Below are 21,222 nucleotides of genomic sequence, written 5' to 3'. Positions count from 1 at the left end.
TAAAAAGGGCTGAGAGTATAATTCAGTGGTAGAGTGCCTCTGGGTTTAATCTCCAGTAACACACACACACACAGTGTGTCAGCATTGAGTGCAAGCTATCATTGTTAGCTAGATTCGTTTTTTTTAAAATAATCATGAATCCTCTTGAGTGCTGGTAGAGATTTTAATCCTAAACATATGAGTATTAAGACCTGGTAATTTCTGGTTTAGAGAAACTGTAGGAATTGTTCTTTTAAGGAAGAAACACTGGAAATCTTATTAACACAGATAGTGAAGAGTACACATGCTGGGCGTGGTGGCGCACGCTTGTAATCCCAGCATTTGGGAGGCTGAGACCAGAGGATTGCAGTTTGTGGACAGCCTCAGGTACTTAGAGACCCTGTTTCAAAATAAAGAATAAAAATTAGGGCAGGGGGGTAACCTCAGAGGTCGAGTGCCCCTGAGTTCCACTCCCAGATTCACACAAAAAAAGACTGCACATAATAGATGCTCAACAAATTTATTGAATGAGTGAATGGAAAAACTGGGAGAGTTTAAAGTGAGCAGGGACTCTCCATTTCCACTTGTCACAAGCCACAGTCAGTTATAAACAAGCCTTTCTTTACATCTTTACATGTCTTCAGGCAATATCAGATTCTCAAGAAGCCTAGAGAAAGCACTTTCTCTAATAAGAAAGAAAATAGATATTTTATACCAGGCAGGGGTCAGCAAACTACCAACCCCAGACCAAAATTGGCCTTTTTTTTTTTTTTTTGGTATGGTGTAAATTAAAGATGGTTTTTAAAATTTTAAAAGATTATAAGAAAAATACATGATAAAGAACATATATGACATATAAAACCTAAAATATTAACTACCTAGCCCTTTGGAGAAGTTTGCTGACCTTTATTTTATATCATTAACTATGAGATTAACAAAAACTTTTACCTTTGTGCAGAAGGTTGAAAAAAAAAATCATGGTTAAGGAAAAGGAGATGTTACCTCTTCATGAAGCCCTATAACCATGGCATTGCAAAAATAACCAGCTTTTTAAAAAAATAAACTTTATTTAAGTTGCCATTTTGTCTGATTCTTTCGTTACCCATGGAAATGGATAGTTACTTAGCAATGTGTTTTTAACTTTTTTTGTGTGTGTGTGTGGTACTGGGGATTGAACCCAGGGGAATTCTACTTCTGAGGTACACCCCAGCTCTATTTTTATTTTTTATTTTGAAACAGAGTCTCACTAAATTACCTAAGTAGCTGAGGCTGGCCATGAACCTGCAATCCTCCTGTCTCGAGCCTCCCAAATACTGGGATTACAAGCATACGCTACCATACCTGGTTAGTTTGCTTTCTTTTGATTAGTCCTATAACCTAACCTACATTCTATTGGTGGAAACTTTCCTCCATAGAATCCATAAGTTCTAGCTGGGTGTGATAACGTCCTATCATGTTTTAAAACAAAAAAAGGGTGGGGATTGTAGCTTGGAGATAGAAAGCCCCTGTTTTCAATTCCCAGTAACCCCTCTGCCACAAGAATTTATAAATCCTCTTTCTCAGTTTTCCTTTCTGTGAAGATTAGATCAGAAAGATTACCTTTTTTCTTTCTTTTTTTTTTTTTTTTTTTTTTGAATGCCAGTAAATTGGCTTTGAAGTCTTTTGAGATACTATTGGAGTTTCTTGGTCCTTTCATGTGGTGGTAGGAGGAATAGGCTTGTGGATATAGACATGAGTCTATTTTTTTATGGTACTGGGGATTGAACCAGGGGCATTCTACCTCTGAGCTATATACCCCAGCCTCATTTTTCCTTTTTGTGGTACTGGGGATGGAACCTAGAGGCATTCTACCTCCAAGCTACACCCCAGCCCTATTTTTTTATTTTATTTTTATTCTTTATCATGAAACAGGGTCTGAGTTGCAAAGGACCTCACTAAGTAGTAGCTGAGGCTGTACTTGAACCATGATCCTCCCGTCTCAGCCTCCCAAATGCTGGGATTACAAACGTGTGCCACCATGCCCGGCTATTATTTTGAAATAGGGTCTCATTAAGTTGCAGAGGGCCTCACAAGTTGCTGAGGCTGGCTTTGAAACTGTGATCCTCTAGTCTTAGCCTCCCAAGTACTATGATTATAAGTGTGTGCCACCATGCCCAGCTAGAGTTTTTTTTTTTTTTTTTTTTTTTTTTGGTGGTATTGGGGGTGAAACCCAGAGGCTTTTTACCTATGGGCTATATTCCCAGACCTGTTTTATATTTTATTTGGAAACAGGGTCTCACTAAATTGCTGAGAGCCTAGGTAGCTGAGGCTGGCTTCGAACCTGTGCTATCCTCCTGTCTTAGCCTCCCAATGCTGGGACTACAAGCGTGGACCACCACGTCCAGCTCCAGCTAGAGTATTTTTAGTAACCCCTATTTTGGGATTTTGGCCTCTGAAAGAGTCATTATAAGCCATGGACCCCTGAAGGGTACTTGTTTCAATTTGTCAATAGTTCTGGGACTCTGTTACATATGTCACAGTTAAGTATACACTAGTGATGCTGGATGTGGTGGTACATGCCTGTAATCCTAGTACTTGGAAGGCTGAGACAGAATCACAAACTACTCAAGGCTAGCCTCAGCAACTTAGTGAGACCATTTCAAGACAAAAAATAAAAAGCTGGGGGTGTAAATCAGAGGTAGAATGTCCCTGGTTTCAATATGCAGTATCAGTGAGGTCCTCTGCAACTTAGACCCTGCTTCAAAATAAAATAATAAAATCAGACTGGGAGGTAGCTTGGAGGTAGAATGCCTCTGGATTCTATCCCCAGTACCATTACCACCACCACCACCACAAAAAACAAAACACAGATTCAGCTCATTAGGTTTTGTATGTGTGTGTATGGTGCTATGGATTAAATCCAGGACCATTTTGCCTTTTAGCTACACCCTCAACCCTATTTTAATTTTGAACAGGGTCTAAGTTGTGGAAGGTCTGGCTAAGATTGCTGAGGCTGGCCAGAAACCCGTGATCCTCTAGTCTCAGGATTATATTCGTGAGCCACTATGTGCAGCAGCTCATTAGGTTTTGAATATACACTTAGTGCAGATATTAAGACATCTTTTCCACTTAAAATGTTCAACACTGCAAAGGGAAATTTTTAATTAAAAAATTTATTGCTGGGCAATAAGTAGCACACACTTTTAATCCCAGTACTAGGGAGGCTTAGACAGGATCAAAGCTAGTTTCAGCAACTTAGACCCTGTTTCAAAATAAAAAATAAAATAGGGCTGGTCAGTATAACTCAGAGGTAGAATGCCCCTGGTTCAATCCAAATTTCTAGCGGGGCGTGGTGGCGCACGCTTGTAATCCCAACATTTGGGAGGCTGAGACAGGAGGATCGTGGTTTGTGGACAGCCTCAGGTACTTAGTGAGGCCCTTTACTACTCAGTGAGACCCTGTTTCAAAATGAATAAAAAAAATAGGGCTAGAGGTGTAGCTCGGAGGTAGAATGCCCCTGGGTTCCATCCCCAGTACCAGAAAAAGTATTGTAAAAACAAAAACAAAAAAACAAATTTATCTTTGAAGAAAGTCACATAAAATCCAAGTATATCTGAATGGGATCAATCTATCAACATTATTAAGTGTTAATGCATTTTAAAATTTAATTGCTAGCCGGGCGTGGTGGCGCACGCTTGTAATCCCCGCGCTTGGGAGGCAGAAACAGGATCGCGCAGGTTCGAAGCCAGCCGCGCGCGCTGGCTTAGGAGACCCTGTTTCCAAATAAAAAAATGTAAAAATAGGTCTGGGAGTGTAGCCCAGAGGTAGAAGGGCTTCCAGGAACCCCAGTACCACCAAAAAAAAAAAAAAAATTGCTATTTTTTGTGTGGTACTGGGGATTAAACCTAGGGGAATTCTACCTCCGAGCTATACCTGAGGCCTTATTTTATTTTTAAACGGTCTCACTAAATTGTGTAGGGACACACTAAGTTGCTGAGGCTGGCTGAAAACCTGTGACCCTCCTCAGTTTCCTAAGAACTGGGATTACAGATATGTGCCACTGCACCCAGCTTAAAATTTAGTTCCTATCAACTGATTTTCTGACATGAGGAACTACTCTTAAAGTTAGAAACTAATACAAATGTAAAAAGAAGAAACCAAATATTTTCAACAAAGTAATTTATTTTTTCCTGAGAGAATAAATTCAATACAATATTTGTTTTCATAACATTCAACATGTCTTATATCCAACTTAACCACTTTCTGTGCAGTGACTGTGGCGGGGTGATCTATTTTATTTGACTACCCTCAATGTAATTCATTTGGGTAGTCCTAAAGCATATCAGTGATCAAAATGTTTGTCCCTACAGTTCCTCCTGCATTCTCAATCAGTTTCTTCCGCACATCATCTAAAGAAAATTTATGTGGTGTGATTACACTCTTTTTTTTTAAATACCAGGATTTCTAACACTAAGAAAAACACCAACATTTAAAAAATTAGTGTTTCTAGTCAAGGATATTTCAATTAAATTTCATCAGTACATTATATTATAGTTTAACTCATGCTAGAAATGTTAATACCCAAGATCTTCTGAGTCACATAATACCAACATTTCATATTAATGAATAAATTACTCGGGTTCCATACAAAGATATTAAGTGATGAGAAACAGAAAAAGCCAAGCTTTCAAGTGCTCTTTTTAAAAAAATACAGAAGCAAACTAATGAACACAACTACACAAAATATACACTAACCAATTGCAAACTAAACTAGTTAAAAGATTAACCTTAAAAAAAATACATTTTAGAACTTCGTGATACCCTCATAAAAGACAGCAAACTAAGGGTATTAAAACAATAGTCATTATTTTAGTTACTGTGCATCAAGTCTAAAAGGTCCAGATAAAGGAAATAATTTGTTTTGATTCAATTTAAATACCTTAAAATTGGAAATATTTAATAATTGATAGTAATAATTAAATTTTAAAGAATATACACAAATGATTTGAACAGGTTTTATATTCAGTAACTTGCATGGTTTTTACACTGGCACTTTTATCACTAATTTAGGAGAATCAGATGCATTTCCCTCCATATGCTTAGACACTAAGATTTCAAATTTATGGATATGGTAGTATTTTAATTTTTACATGAATATTGGGTTTATCCCTGTTTTCCTTTGTTTCCTAGGTTTTATCCAGTATCGTGAGGAAAACACTTAGCACAATCAAATGTGTCTGGTTACTAGACTGCAACCTTGACTGGGCTACAGCCACTTGGACTCATTATTTGGAATTATACTTACTAAGGCAGAACTAAATGAGACATCTCCTAAAAGACTTTCATATTTGTATTTACCTGCACTGCAGAATGGGTTTAAGCAATATTTCAGCTGTGAGGAACTATTTAATTTACTTAAACTTTTTAACTCCGACTACTCAGAACTCACAAAGTAATCAACTTTACCTTTAGTATACTTTAAACTATATTTCATTCATTCCAAGTAGATTTTTAAATAGAAGCTAGACTTCATTAAGATAGTAACTTTAAATATGACAGAAAATTAATGTACTGAAAGTTTGACAAGTTCATTAAAATTTTTTAGCATGTCTTGATACATTTACTCAACAGCTTTTTAATTCATCTGGCATTCCTTAATGTTTGTTTGCTTCACCTCTCTGGTTCATGGGATTGCTACTATTTATGCTTTCATGGACTTTATCTTCACAGTTTACTATGTCTTGGAAGGCCTTTTCCACATCTGCTTGACCAGCTGTACTTGTTTTTGGCAAGGTCATCTGCAGTGCACACCATAGGGTAGTGCGTGCTTTCCGAGTAGCCACACACATCTCTTTAATTGCTGAAGCAAGGGCAAAAACATCTGTAAAAGAAATATTCAGTCATTTCATAGTGGATATCATTTTTTTATGCGTGGTACTCAGGGAGGAACCCAGGGGCTTTTCTACCTCTAGGCTATACTCCCAGACCAATTTTATACTTTATTTGGAAAGAGGGTCACACTAAGTTCCTGAGAGCTTCATTAAGTAGGTGAGGCTGGTTTCGAACCTGTGTGATCCTCCTATCTCAGCATCCCAAGCGTGCACCACCATGCCTGGCTTGGATATCATAAATAGCCCTCAACTGTTAGTGAAGCCCAGTGCTGTTGCTACTAAATGATAAAACATTTTTATAATAAAAAAGGATGGCTATTGATAGAGCTAAGTACTCTGTGTGTGTGTGTGTGTGTGTGTGTGTGTGTGTGTGTGTGTGTGTGTTACTAGGGACTGAACTCGGGTATTTTTTTGGTAATGGGGGTGGAACCCAGGAGCATTCTACCTCTGAGCTACACCCCCAGCCCGATCTTTTATTCTTTATTTGGAAACAGGGTCTCACTAAGTTGCAGAGGGCCTAAGCAGCTGAGGCTGTCCGATCCCCCTCTCAGCTTCCTGAACGCTGGGATTACAAGCGTGCGCCACCATGCCTGGCACTCAGGGGCATTCTATACCCAAGTTATTACCCCAGCCCTATATTTATGTTTTATTTGAGACAGGGTCTCAGTAAGTTGTAGAGGGTCTCACAAATTGCTAAGGTTGGCTGTGAACCTGCGATCCTCCTGTCTCAGCCTCCCAAGTACTGGAATAACAAGCATGAGCCACCATGCCTGCCTGTGTTTTTTGATTTTAAAATACTTGAAAGTTGCTGGGTGTGGTGGCACACACTTGTAATCCCACTACTTAGGAAGCTAAGACAGAAGGATTGCAGATTTTTAGCCAGCCTCAACTATTTGGTGAGATCCATTGCAATTTAGTGAGATCTTGTTTCAAAATAAAGAATAAAAAACAGGGCTGGGGGCACTGTAATCCCAGCATTTGGGAAGCTGAGACAGAAGGATCATGGTTCGCGACAGCCTCAGCTACTTAGTGAAGCCCTTTACAACTCAGTGAGACCTTGTTTCAAAAAAAGAATAAGCTGGGCGTGGTGGCCTAGGCTTGTAATCCCAGCATTCAGGAGGTGGAGACAGGATAGCCTCAGCTACTTAGGGAGGCACTTTGCAACTCAGTGAGACCTTGTTTCAAAAAATATAAAGACTAAAATAGGACCTCGGTGTAGCTCGGAGGTAGAATGTCCCTGGGTTCCATCCCCAGTACTACATTAAAAAAAAATATATATATATATATATGTATGTATGTATGTATGTATGTATGTATGTATGTATGTATGTGGGCTGGGTGTGTAGCTTGGAGTAGAATGCCCTTGGGTTACATCCCCAGTACTTCAATCAATCAACCAATAAAGTAAATAAATACTTGAAAGTATTATTGGGTATGATGGCATCCATCTGTAATCCCAGCTACTCAGGAGGCTGAAGCTGGAAGCTAGGATTATAAATTGAAGGCCAACCTGGGCAACTCAGACCCTGTCTCAAAAACAAAAAGGGATAGGATATAACTCATCCTTTCAAGGTAGAGCACTTATCTAGCATGTGTGATGCCTGGGGTTTAATCCCCAGTACCACAGAAATAAAATATTTAAAAGTGTTGGTACTGTTAATGCTTTTGGTAAAATATAGACTCTAAAGACAGGTACTACAATTAAATGTATAAAATAGAACAAAATATTTCTGAAATAAATGATGTAAGCATCATTACCAGTTTGTTCTTTAGATACCAGTTTTAGTTGTTTTGTTTTGTTTGGTGGTACTGGGGGAGGAACCCAGAGGCTTTCTACCTCCGGGCTATACTCCCAGACCTTTTTTATATTTTATTTGAAAACAGGGTCTCACTAGGTTGCTGAAAGCCTCACTAAGTAGCTGAGGCTGGCTTCGAACCCATGCGATCCTCCTGTCTCAGCCTCCCAAGTGCGGGGATTACAAGTGTGCGCCACCACGCCCGACCTAGATACCAGTTTTAGAATCCACCTTTTAATCTGAAAATCTGATGTTATTAATATTCAGATACCACATGAGTTATCAAAAGAATCTGAATCAATATTTGTACCTCTATCATCTTGACATCTGGGAACTCCTTGCCTTTGCCGATTTGAAGCATTAACAATTTCATCCTTTCTACGTGACTGTACGATATGAATGGACTCCAGGTGTCTATCAAGGGCAGTAGAGATATTAGCATGAAGGGGAGAGCTTCGAAGACGTTCCATTTTGCCCAGTAAAGTCACAACCTGAGGGAAATATTTTAAATTTTGATAAAGCATGTAATCATATTGTCCTGCCATTAACTTACATAAAAACAAATCTTCAGTGAAAAAGAATAGACAAGAGAAAAATTAATAAGTGAATGCATACTGTGTTTTAATACCGTGCTGGGGGAAACAAAAAATGAGAAGTTTTTATTTTTTGCAGTACTGGAGATTAAACCCAGAGGCATTCTACTTCTGAGTTACACCCCAACCCAATTTTATTCTTTATTTTGAAACAGGATCTCACTATGTTTCAGAGAGCCTCTCAAAGTTGTTGAGGCTGTTTGTGAACCTGCGATCCTCCTATCTCAGCCTCCCAAGCACTGAGATTACAAGTGTGCACCACCTAGCATGGCTAAATGAGAAGTTTTATACCTGCTTTAATTTTAAAAACTTCGTAGTTGCTGGGCATGGTGGCACACACTTGTAATCTTACTACTTGGGATGCTGAGACAGGAGGATCGCAGGTTGTGGCCAGCCTCAGCAATTTAAGTGAGGCTATCTGCAGCTTAGTGAGATCCTGTTTCAAAATAAAAGAATAAAATCGGACTGGGGGTGTATCTCAGAGGTAGAATGCCCCTGGGTTCAATAGCCAGCACACACACACAAAAATACACCAACAACAAAAACTTTGTAGTTGATTTCTGAGAATCAGCTACTATAAAAAAAAGTCATGCCGGGTGTGGTGGCGCATGCTTGTAATCCCAGCATTCAGGAGGCTGAGACTGGAGGATCACGGTTTGCGGACAGCTTCAGCTACTTAGTGAGGCCCTCTGCAACTCAGTGAGACCCGGTTTCAAAATAAAGAATAATAAAATAGGGCAGCGGGTATAGCTCGGAGGTTGAATGCCCCTGGGTTCCATCCCCAGACCCGCAAAAAAACAAAAACAAAAAACAAAAAACAAAAAGTCAAATAAGCCGGGCGTGGTAGTGCACGCTTGTAATCCCTGCACTTGGGAGGCAGAGACAGGAGGATCGCGCAGGTTCAAAGCCAGCCGCGCTGGGTAAGAGACCCTGTTTCAAAAATATAAAATAGGTCTGGGAGTGTAGCCCAGAGGTAGAAGGGCTTCCAGGAACCCCAGTACCACACACAAAAAAAGTCAAATATTCAAACAGTTTCATATCATTGATGATACAAATATAAGATCTGATATTGTTTTGGGCACATAAGAGAACAGCTTGAAAATACAGCATTATTAGAAGAACTTTTTTTTTTTTCCATGTAAGTACTGGGAATTGAACCCAGTTTTATTCTAACTTCAAGCTACACCATCAGCCCCCCTTTATATTGTGGTACTGGGAATGGAACCCAGGGGCATTCTACCTCTAAGCTATACCCCCAGCACTATTATTATTATTATTATTATTATTTTTTTTTTTTTGCGGATTTAGGGATGAAACCCAGGGGCATTTGACCTCTGAGCTATACTCCCTGCCCTATTTTTTTATTCTCTATTTTTTTTTTTGAAACTAAGTTGCAGAGGGCCTCACTAAGTAGCTGAGGCTGTCTGTGAACCATGATCCTCTGTTCTCAGCCTCCCGAATGCTGGGATTACAAGCGTGTGCCACCACACCCAGTTATTTTTTATTTTGAAACAGGGTCTCACTGAATTGCAAAGGGCCTAAGTAGCTGAGACTGTCCTTGAACCGCGATCCTCCTGTTTCAGCCTCACAAATGCTGGGATTACAAACACGCATTACCACACCAGGTCCTCAGCCCTTTTTATTTTTTATTTTGAAACAGGGTTTCACTAAGTTGCTATGGCTGGCCTAAAACCTGTGATCCTCCTGTCTCAGCCTCCAAGTACTGGGATTATAGGCATGTGCCACAACGCCAGGCTTATTAGGAGGTATTATGGAAAAGAATTTGAGTTAAAAGGAAGAAACGCTAAGTTGATTAATTCTGATATCAAATCCTTAATTTTTCTGGGCCACCAATATTCCCCTTTTGGAATGCAGAAATATTCAGATAGCTGGGCATGGTGGCACATGCTTGTAATCCCCAGTTCTTGAGAGGCTGTAACAGGTTCACAACCACTTTCAGTTACTTAGTGAGACCCTGTTTCAAAATAAAGAATAAAAAAGAATAAAGAATAAAAAAAATAAGCCAGGCATGGTGGCCCATGGTTGTAATCCCAGCATTTGGGAGGCTGAGACCTGAGGATGGCTGTTTGTGGACAGTTTCAGCTACTTAGTGAGGCCCTCCACAACTTAGTGAGACCCTGTTTCAAAATAAAGAATAAAAATAGGGCAGGGGGTATGGCTCAGAGGTAAAATGCTCCTGGGTTCCATCCCCAGACCCACAAAAAACAAAAAACAAAAAAAACCCTATAGCTTGCTCAACAAACTATAAAACAAATTATTTGTGACTAATAAACGAGACTTTCCCTACAAATAATATTTAAAACGGTTTTTAATATTTATTTATTTATTTATTTATTTATTTATTTATTTATTTATTTATGCTGTACTGGGGATGGAACCCAGGGGCATTCTACCTCTGAGCGATACCCACAGTCCTATTTTTTTCTTTATTTTGAATCAGGGTCTCACTTAGTTGCAAAGGGCGTAAGTAGCTGAGGCCATCAGTGAACCCCAATCCTCCTGTCTCAGCCTCCCAAGTACAAGGATTATAAGCGTGCGCCACCACGCCTGGCTGTTTTTTATTTTTAAAAACATACTTTAATCCAAGCCGGGAGTGGTGGTGCACGTTTTTAATCTCAGTATCTGGGAGGCTGAAATAGGAGGATCGCAATTCACGGACAGCACAGGTTCAAAGCCAGCCTCAGCTACTTAGTGAGGCTTTCAGCAACTTAGTGAGACCCTTTTTCCAAATAAAATTAAAAAAAAAAAGGTCTGAGAGTATAGCCCAGAGTTAGAAAGCCTCTGGGTTCCACCCCCAGTACCACCAAAAATATAAAAAAATTAGGTCTGGGAGTGCAGCCTGGAAGTAGAAGGGTTTCCAGGAACCCCAGTACCACCAAAAACAACAACAACAAAAATAAATAAATAAATAAAATAAAAAATAGAGCTGGGGATGTAGCTTGGAGGTAAAATGCCCCTGAATTCAATCCCCAGTACCAAAATGAATGAATGAATGAATAAATGTGATTTAAAATTCTTCAGAAATCTTAACTTGCTGAAATGTATTATTTATCAAGCAATATAAAACGACATGATTGGATATTTTTACAGCTTACTCTAGCTTGTTCTCGAAGTTCATCCACAATTAAGCGATCAACTCTAGATGGGTTGGAGGTCAGTCTTGGAATCGGAGTATTGTTAGTACTGGATACTTTTTTCCCTGGGTAATTCTTGGCAAGGGCTAATTCAGTCTGTAAAAACATATATAACATTTAGATTCTGAATTTTCTAAATATGATTCAAGTATGAACAATGTTTTCATAATCCTAAAGTAGAAATGGTAAATTACTTTTTTTTTGTGTGTGTGAGTCTGGGGATGGAACCTAGGGGCATTCAACCTCCAAGCTACACCCCCTGCCCTATTTTTTATTCTTTATTTTGAAACCGGATCTCATTGACTTGCAGAGGGCCTAAGTAGCTGAGGCTGTCTGTGAACCGCGATCCTCCAGTCTCAGCCTCCCGAATGCTGGGATTGCAAGCATGTGCCATCACGCTCGGCTTGGTAAATTACTTCTTTAAATAAAAATTCTGAGCCGGGCGTGGTGGCACATGCTTGTAATCCTAGCATCTGGGAGGCTAAAACCAGAGGATTGTGGCTGGTGGCCAACCTCAGCTACTTAGTGAGGCCCTTTGCACCTCAGTGAGACCGTATTTCAAATAAAGAATAAAGCTGGGTGTGGTGGCGCACGCTTGTAACAGCATTTGGGAGGCTGAGACCGAGGATTGTGGTTTGTAGACAGCCTCAGCTATTTAGTGAGGCCCTTTGTAACTTAAAGAGACCCTGTTTCAAAATAAAGAATAAAAAATAGGGTGGGGGGTATAGCTCAGAGGTCGAATGCACCTGGGTTTCATCCCCAGACCTGCAAAACAAAACAAAGAATAAAAAAAAATAAGGTTGGGGTGTCACTTAAAGGTAGAACACCCCTGGGTTCCATCCAGTACCACCAAAAAAAAAAAAAAAAAAAAATTCTGGTTTGGTATCAAAATGCAAAAAATATAAACCATAGTATTACAGTATTTTTCTGTCATACTTAATATGTATAAAATACCTGAATACTACAAAAGTTTAATACTAAAAAATTTCAAAGAAATAAACTTTTTTTTGTGGCACTGGGATTCCTGGAAGCCCTTCTACCTCCGGGCTACACTCCCAGACCTATTTTTATATTTTTATTTGGGCAGGGGGTATAGCTTGGAGGTCAAATGCCTCTGGGTTTCATCCCCGGACCCGCAAAAAAAAAAAAAAAGTAAATAAATAAACTTTATATAAAGAGAAATTATATTTCAGAGACAAAATTTAAAAATTAGAATATGGATGACATTTTAAAAACTCAAGCTTTTGTCTTTAAGTAACCTGGTTAATTGCTTATAGCCATGAATATTAATACAGTACATTAAGCCAGGAATAGTGGCACATGCCTGTAGTCCCTGTACTTGGGAGGCTGAGAGAGGAAGGTTGCAGGTTTGAGGCCAGTCTCAGCAACTCATTAAGACTCTCTTTCAAAATAAAAAAAAGGGATGGGGCTTCACTCAAAGGTAAAATGCCCCCAGGTTCAATCTACAGTACTAGAAACAGAATTTTTTTTAAAAAAACTATACATTGTAGAGAATCTATTTTAATTATAAGGCAAGTACTTTTAAATTATGCATAGTGAAGACAGGAAGAGGAACATATTAAGTAACTCCTAAGTGGAGAGTTCTATTACCTTTTTTCTCTCCTTTTCTAATGCTCTCCATTGTTCATAGCACTCTTCTAGACGAATATGAAGTTCACTGGCTGGTCCACTTCGTGTTTTAATAGGTCTTTGAAAGCCAAAAGTTGGCACGAAACCAGAAAAGGAGTTATCACCATACATCATATCATTAAAATAAGGGTACAAATGGCTTATGTCATCATAAGAAAACAAATCATAGGAATCCAACAGTGGAACAACAGAATGGCCAAATGAGTGGGTGGATCTTAGAGGAAACCCATTCGAACCAAGTTGTTGAAAACTCTGATTATGCCTTAAATCTCCCATCATGTAATTATTAGAAAAGCATGATGCCTGTGTGCGATTCACACGGCTAGCAATATTGCTGTCTCCACTTCCTTGTCTGTGGCTATTAAAATGACCCTGTGACTCCAGTAGATCTTGATATGTACTTTGAGATAAGCCATCTAAATGCTTTGGACCTTCCTCAGGATCATAATGTCCACTTTGGGGCTTGGCTTGAAAATTGTGTTTGTTTACATTTTCAATGATCCCATACTGCTGAGCTGAATAATTATCACAAAATCCATTTGGCTGCTTTATTTTTTTATCTGTAACAGAGTCAAAGAGATTTTCTTCTCCAGTCTTTGTCAGTCCTTCCATGTGACTGACAGATTGAATTCTTTCTGCACCACTGTAATTGAAATCAAAACTAGAAAATGCTGAAGGGTTTTCTTGGCAATATTTCTGAAATAAATTGCTATTTGGGGTTAAATTTGCAGATGATAGTTGGGGGAAATCTGAAGAATGGTTAGAACTTTTTGAAACTGCACTTAAATGACTATTTAATTTCATCAAGTTACCTTGATTTCGATAAGGAATAGGAGTGCTGTTTTTTGTTTGAACATTCATCCAAGTTGGTCTGTTTAAATTGATACCTCCTGAAGATGTTGCTGAGTTTGATAATAAATTCACTGATTTAAAATACTCAGAATTTGGGGGATCAGATTTAGCAAACTGTTGCTTCTCTGTGACATTAGCAAAATCATTATTAGTTGGACAAACTGTGTGAGGTTTGAGTCCATATTCTGATTTTAAGCCAAAATCAGCAGTAAATGCTGCCTCCTTTGCAAACTGTTTTTCTGTCAGATGTGGTGTAGTCTTCGGAAATGTGAAATTCTGCTGGTCAGGCATTGTCTCTTCCATTTTTTTCTGATTTGCTGGTTTAACTTGAAATAACTTTGTATAGGCATCTGCTTCTACAGCTGGTGTTTCAGGTGTGCCATTGGCTAATTTTTTACCATCTTGAACACTAAAATTTGAACATTTATTAAGCTTAGCCTTATTTGGATGAGTATATTCTGGGTATCTACAATAATCTGCATTTTCACTATATCTATTAAATTGGGAAAGAAACATCTCTGCCCTTTTCTGCTGTAATGGTGCTTCAAGACCTTTAGCACATATTTTCTCTCTTGCATAAGAGTAAGTATCAATTCCTGATTCTTTCATGATATCAGACAGACCAGTTTGTGGTGTAAAACAGTTTTTGATAAATGGATATTCTTGGAATGTTGCCTTAGCTGTATCATTTGTCTGAATATTGTAACAGTTAGAATGATCACTTCTTGAGGGGTATATCCATTGTTCTTCAAGGTCTAAACCAGTAAATCCATGATAAAATTCATCTATTTTTTGTTGTGGTGTGAGACTACTATTATGCAGGTATTGCTTTTCCACTGCTGACACAGATTCACCACTATAAAAAGCTTGCGGAGAGATAGCTGTATCTATTGGCCTTTTAGTTTCTGTCAAGAGGTCATGGTGATCTACAAATCTGCTTGTGTTCATTGGCCAAACTGACTTTAAATTGGAGGAGCAGGTCCTAAAACAAGTAAATATATTTAGTTACAATTTAAGTTTTAAAAACTATTTCCTCGGTAGAAAACATAGGAAAGATTTTCAAAAACATTTTATCTTGCCCCACCTTAACATTTTCAAATCTCTTCCAACTCTGCCTTATAGGCTACCATTACCTCCAGATAGTTCTCTGTACATGAAATGTGCTATATTCTCCATAAATACAGTCATGCCCTGATATTTAAGTCAACAACAGGCCATGCATATGTCAGTAGTCTTTAAGATTATAATGGAACTAAAAAATTCTATTGCTTAACGATGTCATAGCCATCATGACATCATAACATTCTCATAGCACAAGGCATTATTTATATATTTGTGGTGGTGAAAACCCTATTGCACTTTCAATCATATGAAAGTATAGTACAAGCCAGGCATGGTGGCGCACGCTTGTACTCTCAGTACTTGGGAGGCTAAGACAGGCAGATTGCAGGTTGTCGACCAGCCTCAGCTACTTAGTGAGACCCTGCTTCAAAATAAATAATAAAGCCAGGCATGGTGGCACACACTTGTAATCCACGTGCTTGAGAGGCTGAGACAGGAGGATTGCACAGGTTCGAAGCCAGCCTCAGCAACTTAGTGAGGCTCTCAGCAACTTAGTGAGACCCTGTTTCCAAATAAAATATAAAATAGGTCTGGGAATATAGCTCGGATGTAGAAAACCTCTGGGTTCCACCCTCAGTCTCCCAAGTACCGGGATTACAAGTGTGTGCCACCACGCCCAGAAGCACAGTGTCCTTATTTATGAAATAGAGTGGGTAATGTGGCTTTCACACCCAAATAAAACAAATCATATTTTATAAACTTCTACCACATGAATAAAATCCATATGTACTTCTGTAATGTATAACAGGTTTTATTCTTTGAGATCTATGTTTAAAATAAAAGCTCCTTAAAAAAAATACACACACACACACACACACACACACACACACACACACACACAGAGTACTGGGGATGAAACTCAGGGACATTCTATCTCTGAGCTACAACCTCCACCCTATTTTTTCTTCTTTATTTTGAAACAGGGTCTCACTGAGTTGCAAAGGACCTCACTAAGTAGCTGAGACTGGCCGTGAGTCCGGATCCTCCTGTTCAGCCTTCCAAATGCTGGGATTACAAGAGTGCACCACCACACCCAACAAAATTTATATTCTTTAGGTCAAAATTTAGCTCATGAACTCAAGGGAAATAGCTCTAAATTATGCAAGGATAACTTTTTTTGTGTGTGTGGTCTTGGGGATGGAACCCAGAGGCCTCTACCTCTGGGCTATGCCCTTGACCTATTTTCTATTTTATTTGGAAACAGAGCCTCACTCAGTAGCTGAGGCTGGCTTTGAACCTGTGCGATACTCCTGTCACAGCCTCCCAAGCACTGGGATTACAAGCGTGGGCCACCACGCCTGGCTTGCAAGGATAACTTTTAAAATGAAATTTCTTAAGCAAATAAAACCTTAGGCTAAACTTTTAATTGTATGGCAAGTATTTCTGCAAAAACAAGGCTTCTAAGCTGGACACGGTGGCTCATGCCTACAATCCCAAGTACTTGGGAAGATGAGACAGCAGTATCCCAAATTTGAGACCAGCTTCAGCAACTTAGATTCTCAACAACCTAGTGAGACCCTGTTTCAAAAAAAAAAAAAAAAAAAAAAAAAAAAAGGTGGGGGTATAACTCAAAGACAGAATGGCCCTAGGTTCAATCCCCAGTACCAAAAATAAAGGCTTCTACAAACAAATATTTGAATTAAGTTGGATACTGTCAAATGAGTCAAAATTAAATATAAAAGAGTAACTTAGTATATATAAATTTAAAAGCTATTTATGCACTATAAAAGTTATATAATGTACTAACCCTTCAGCAAAATATGGCTGTGACTTATCCTGTTCTTCCAAAATGTTAGATACAAGTCCATATAAATCTGTTTCACTGCCATAGTCATTTCTTTCAGTTTGAATCCTAAAAACAAATGAATATCATATGTAAACTATTGTATTCATGTTAAACACAATATATTAATTTCTCCTTCCAGTCATATTCTACCATTAATTTTTGTATATTTTGACTGAATTTATATCATTTAAAATAAAGAAGAGACCAAGAACTCAAGAATATTTTCTACTAGGGAAAAATGGGTAACAGAAGGAATTCTAGATGAAGGAGATTCTATAAAGGAGCAAAAAAGGCGACCTAACTGAGGGGATGGGAGAGGGGAAGAGAAAACTAAAGCACATGATGTACTTAAACAAACATATCAAAGTTGATCACTAAGCCAAGCATTGGGAAGGAGGGATGGGGAGGGAAAAAGGTGGGGATTGGGTAAGGGCTAATTAGGTGATGTGTGCATGTATGTCTCCACCATCTTTTATCCCATTAAATTGTATGGCTATAATGCATCAATTAAAAAAAAAAGAATATTTTCTACTATGACATAGTGTCTATCCTATATTAATATTTCTCCCTTGTTTCAAATTCTGTATCTACTTCACATTGTATATTTATCTCTTATTTCTCCAAGACATATACTATTAATTTTAGGTGACAAAGATAAATCATAGACCTGTAATATTTCAGACATGCTTCGTACCATAGTTGCTCCTGAATGTGTGTCTAGTCTTATTTCATCAACAGCTGTTCAGATTCTTCATTTGTGATTTGAAAATCATATGAACATGCTGCTCTATTTTTGTTAAAACACACATCCTTGAGCTGGGTGTGGTGGCACATGCTTGTAATCCCAGCATTCAGGAGGCTGAGACCTGAGGATAGCGGTTCACGGACAGCCTCAGCTATTTAGTGAGGCCCTCCACAACTTAGTGAGACCCTGTTTCAAAAATAAAAGAATAAAAAATAGGGCATGGGGTGCAGCTCAGAGGTCGAATGTCCCTGGGGGTTCCATCACCAGACCCGCAAAAAAAAAAAAAAAAAAATACACACCCTTCCTTCTTTCCTCCTTCCCTCCAGCTCTCCCTCCCTCCCTCCCTTTTTTTCTGGTACTGGGCATTGAACCAACAGGTGTTCTGAGCTACACTCTAGTCCTTTTTCTATTTATTTCTTTATTTACTAGGGATTGAACCCAGGGGTATTCTACCTCTGAGCTATTTCCCCAGACCTATTTTTAATTTTTTTTTAACTTTGTTGGGCATGGTGGCACATTGTTTGTAATCCCAGTATTTAGGAGGCTGAAACAGGAGGATTGCAGGTTCATGGCCAGCCTCAACTACTTAGTGTAGCCCTCTACAACTTAGTGAAACCCTGTTTCAAAATAAAGAATGAAAAATAGGGCTGGAAGTGTATCTTAGAGGTAGAATGCTCCTAAGCACACAGGCACACACAAATAGTCTTTTTACTTTGAAACAGAATTGTGGAGAGCCTTGTTAAATTGCCAAGACTAGTCACAAACTAATCATCCTGTCTCAGCCTCCCAGGTACTTGGGATTGTAGAAATGTGCTACCATGCTCTGTTTAGCCCTTTTTATTTATTTAACTTTTTTTTTTTTTTTTTTTGGTGGTACTGGGGATGGAACCCAGGGGCCTTCTACCTCTGGGCTACGCTCCTAGACCTATTTTATATTTTTTATTTGGAAACAGGGTCTCACTAAGTTGCTGAGAGCCTCACTAGAGTAGCTGAGGCTGGCTTTGAACCTGTGTGATCCTCCTGTCTCAGCCTCCCAAGCGCGGGGATTACAAGCACACATACACACAAAAACAACCTCACTTAGCTTGAGAAATCTGTTATTAATTTACCTGTTTTTTACACTGATCTGAGAATTAGAAGGTTGTTTAATATCATCTCCATATGTAGACCATGGTGCATAGAAAAGTGAGGAATCTATAGAACTTGCATATTCTGCTGATGAAGAGAGTGGAGTGTAGGTCTGCCTTAGGTCTACATTGTCTTCATTCTAAAAATTTAAAAAAAGTTTGTATATTAGACACATCAAACTTCATTTATAGAGCTGGGCATGGTAGCGCACGCTTGTAATTCCAGCATTGGGGAGGCTAAGACCGGAGGATTGTAGTTCACAGACAGCCTCAGCTACTTAGTAAAGCCCTCCACAACTTAGTTAGACCCTGTTTCAAATTAAAGAATAAAAAATAGAGCAAGGGGTGTAGCTCAGAGGTCGAATGCCCCGGTTTCTATCTCCAGACCTGAAAAAAAGAGAAAACTTCACTTATAGCTAAATATGGTGGCACACACCTAAAATCCTAGCTACTTAAGAGGCTAAGACAGGAGGATTGCAATTTTGAAACCAACCTGGGAATTTAGCAAAATTCTGTGTCAAAAAGTAAAAAAAAAAAGCTGGATGTGGTGGCACACGCTTGTGATCCCCACACTTGGGAGGCGGAGACAGGAGGATCATGCAGGTTCATAGCTAGCCTCGCTGGCTTAAGAGACCCTGTTTCCAACTAAAAATATAAAAATAGGTCTGGGAGTGTAGCCCGGAGGTAGAAGGGCTTCCAGGAACCCCAGTACCACCAAAAAGAAAAAAGTAAAAAAAATTTTACTTTAAATTATTATTTCAAAGGGCTGTTTATATAGTTTAGTTGTAGAGTGTATGCTGCCTAGCATGCGTGTGGCCCTGGATTCAATCCTCAGTACTTAAAAAAAAAAAAAAGAAAGAAAAGAAAAGAAAGAGAAAAAAGCCCAACTTTGCATATTATAGAATATTAGCAAAACAATAAGAAACCAGATGAATAATATAGGTATAAGAGTTGGGAGAATTTATACAAATCTAGACTTAGCTACTTAAGCTTATGTTATACCAGCTATTGTCAAAATTTCCAGTGAAGATATTCTAGCTTTACTGGTCATCAAGGCTCCTGTGGAAATTGGTCAACTATGTTACTCCAATACCAAAGCAATCACAGAAAATATAGAAAAAAAGTGGGTATGTCTGTGTTGCAATTAAATTTTATTTACAAAAACAAAGTCTAGTCAGATATGCAGATAAGCATTATGTGGAGATTAGCAGTTTATTTTTTTACTTATTGCAGCACTGGAGATTGAACCTAGGGACACTCTACCTTCTAGCTATAACCTCAGTACTTTATTTTTTGTTTTGTGTGCTGGTAAAAGTGTGAAAAAATCAACTGTTACTTTTTGTGTGTGCTACTGGGGATGGAACCCAGGGGCATTCTACCTCTGAACCATACCCCCCCCCAGCTCCATCTTATTTTATTTTTGAAACAGTCTCTGTTGAAACTCGACCATAGTGTCTGGGTCTTGACCCCTGGCTAGCCGGGACAGAGCTGCAGCACAATAAACCTCGCTTGCATTTAAAAAAAAAAAAAAAAGAAACAGTCTCACTATGTTGCTAAATAAGGCTGGTCCCAAACCTATGATCCTCCTGTCTCAGCCTTCCAAGTACTGGGATTACAAACCACCACACCTGGCTGCAGTGTTATTTTAAATAAGTCATATACAAAATTGACTCAGTGTTTCTAATACATGTGAAAAATGAATGTACAATTATATAGAATTTTTCAATTTTCAAAAAAAAATTCTACAGACATTATATTTAGTCAATCTTGTGACATTGGTATTATCTTTTTTTTTTTTTTAACGTACTGGGGATTAAATCCAGGGGCATTGTACCTCCAAGCTACACCCCCAGCCCTATTTTTTAGTCCTTTTTTAATGTTTGAAACAGGGTCTAAGTTGCCAAGGGCATAAGTAGCTGAGGCTGTCACAAACCGTGATCCAATGATCTCCACCTCCCGAATTCTGGGATTACAAGCATGTGCCACCATGCCTGGCCTGGTATTATCTCTTAAAAGCAAGAAATCTGAGCTCCATACGATGGTATACACCTGTAATCCCAGTACTCAGGAGGCTTAGACAAGAGGATTACAGATTTAAGACCAGTGTCAGCAATTTAGTGAGACCCTCAGCAATCTAGCAAGATCTTGTTTCAAAATGAAAAATAAAAAGAACTGAGGGTGTAGCTTGGAGGTAGAAGGCCCTTGGGTTCAATCCCCTGTATAAAACAAAATAAGGCCAGGTGTGGTGGTGCATGCTTGTAATCCTCGTGGTTGGGAGGTGGAGACAGAAGGATCGCACAGGTTCAAAGCCAGCCTCACTGGTTTAAGAGACTCTGTTTCCAAATAAAAATATAAAATAGGTCTGGGAGTGTAGCCCAGAGGTAGATGGGTTTCTAGGAACCCAGTACTACCAAAATAATAATAATAATAATAATAATAATAATGATGATGATGATGATGATGATGATGTAAATAAAACCAAACAAGGAATCTGAACTGGGGATATAGCTCATAGGTAGAGCATTTTGTTAGCATAACTGAGGTCCC

The 21,222-nt window shown here is 38.8% G+C and overlaps 1 protein-coding gene across 1 annotated transcript in view; it reads right to left on the bottom strand.

Annotated features, from left to right (window-relative positions):
- Positions 1-5,612: 5,612 nt before the first annotated feature.
- The window catches only part of MEIOC (meiosis specific with coiled-coil domain), a gene marked incomplete at both ends in the record, with an annotated part of 29,464 nt that continues 13,854 nt past the window's right edge, over positions 5,613-21,222 (bottom strand). Inside the window, 6 exons of the mRNA XM_080714089.1 lie at positions 5,613-5,839; positions 7,956-8,136; positions 11,355-11,489; positions 13,005-14,877; positions 16,765-16,869; positions 18,658-18,815. Coding sequence (XP_080570215.1) covers positions 5,613-5,839; positions 7,956-8,136; positions 11,355-11,489; positions 13,005-14,877; positions 16,765-16,869; positions 18,658-18,815 — 2,679 coding nt within the window. The remainder of the gene's footprint in view (positions 5,840-7,955; positions 8,137-11,354; positions 11,490-13,004; positions 14,878-16,764; positions 16,870-18,657; positions 18,816-21,222) is intronic.

The sequence above is a fragment of the Muscardinus avellanarius genome, assembly GCF_963383645.1.
Source record: "Muscardinus avellanarius genome assembly, chromosome: 16".
Lineage (NCBI taxonomy): Eukaryota > Metazoa > Chordata > Mammalia > Rodentia > Gliridae > Muscardinus > Muscardinus avellanarius.
The sequence above is the reverse complement of the archived record's forward strand: the minus strand, read 5'-3'. Positions and strand labels throughout refer to the sequence as shown.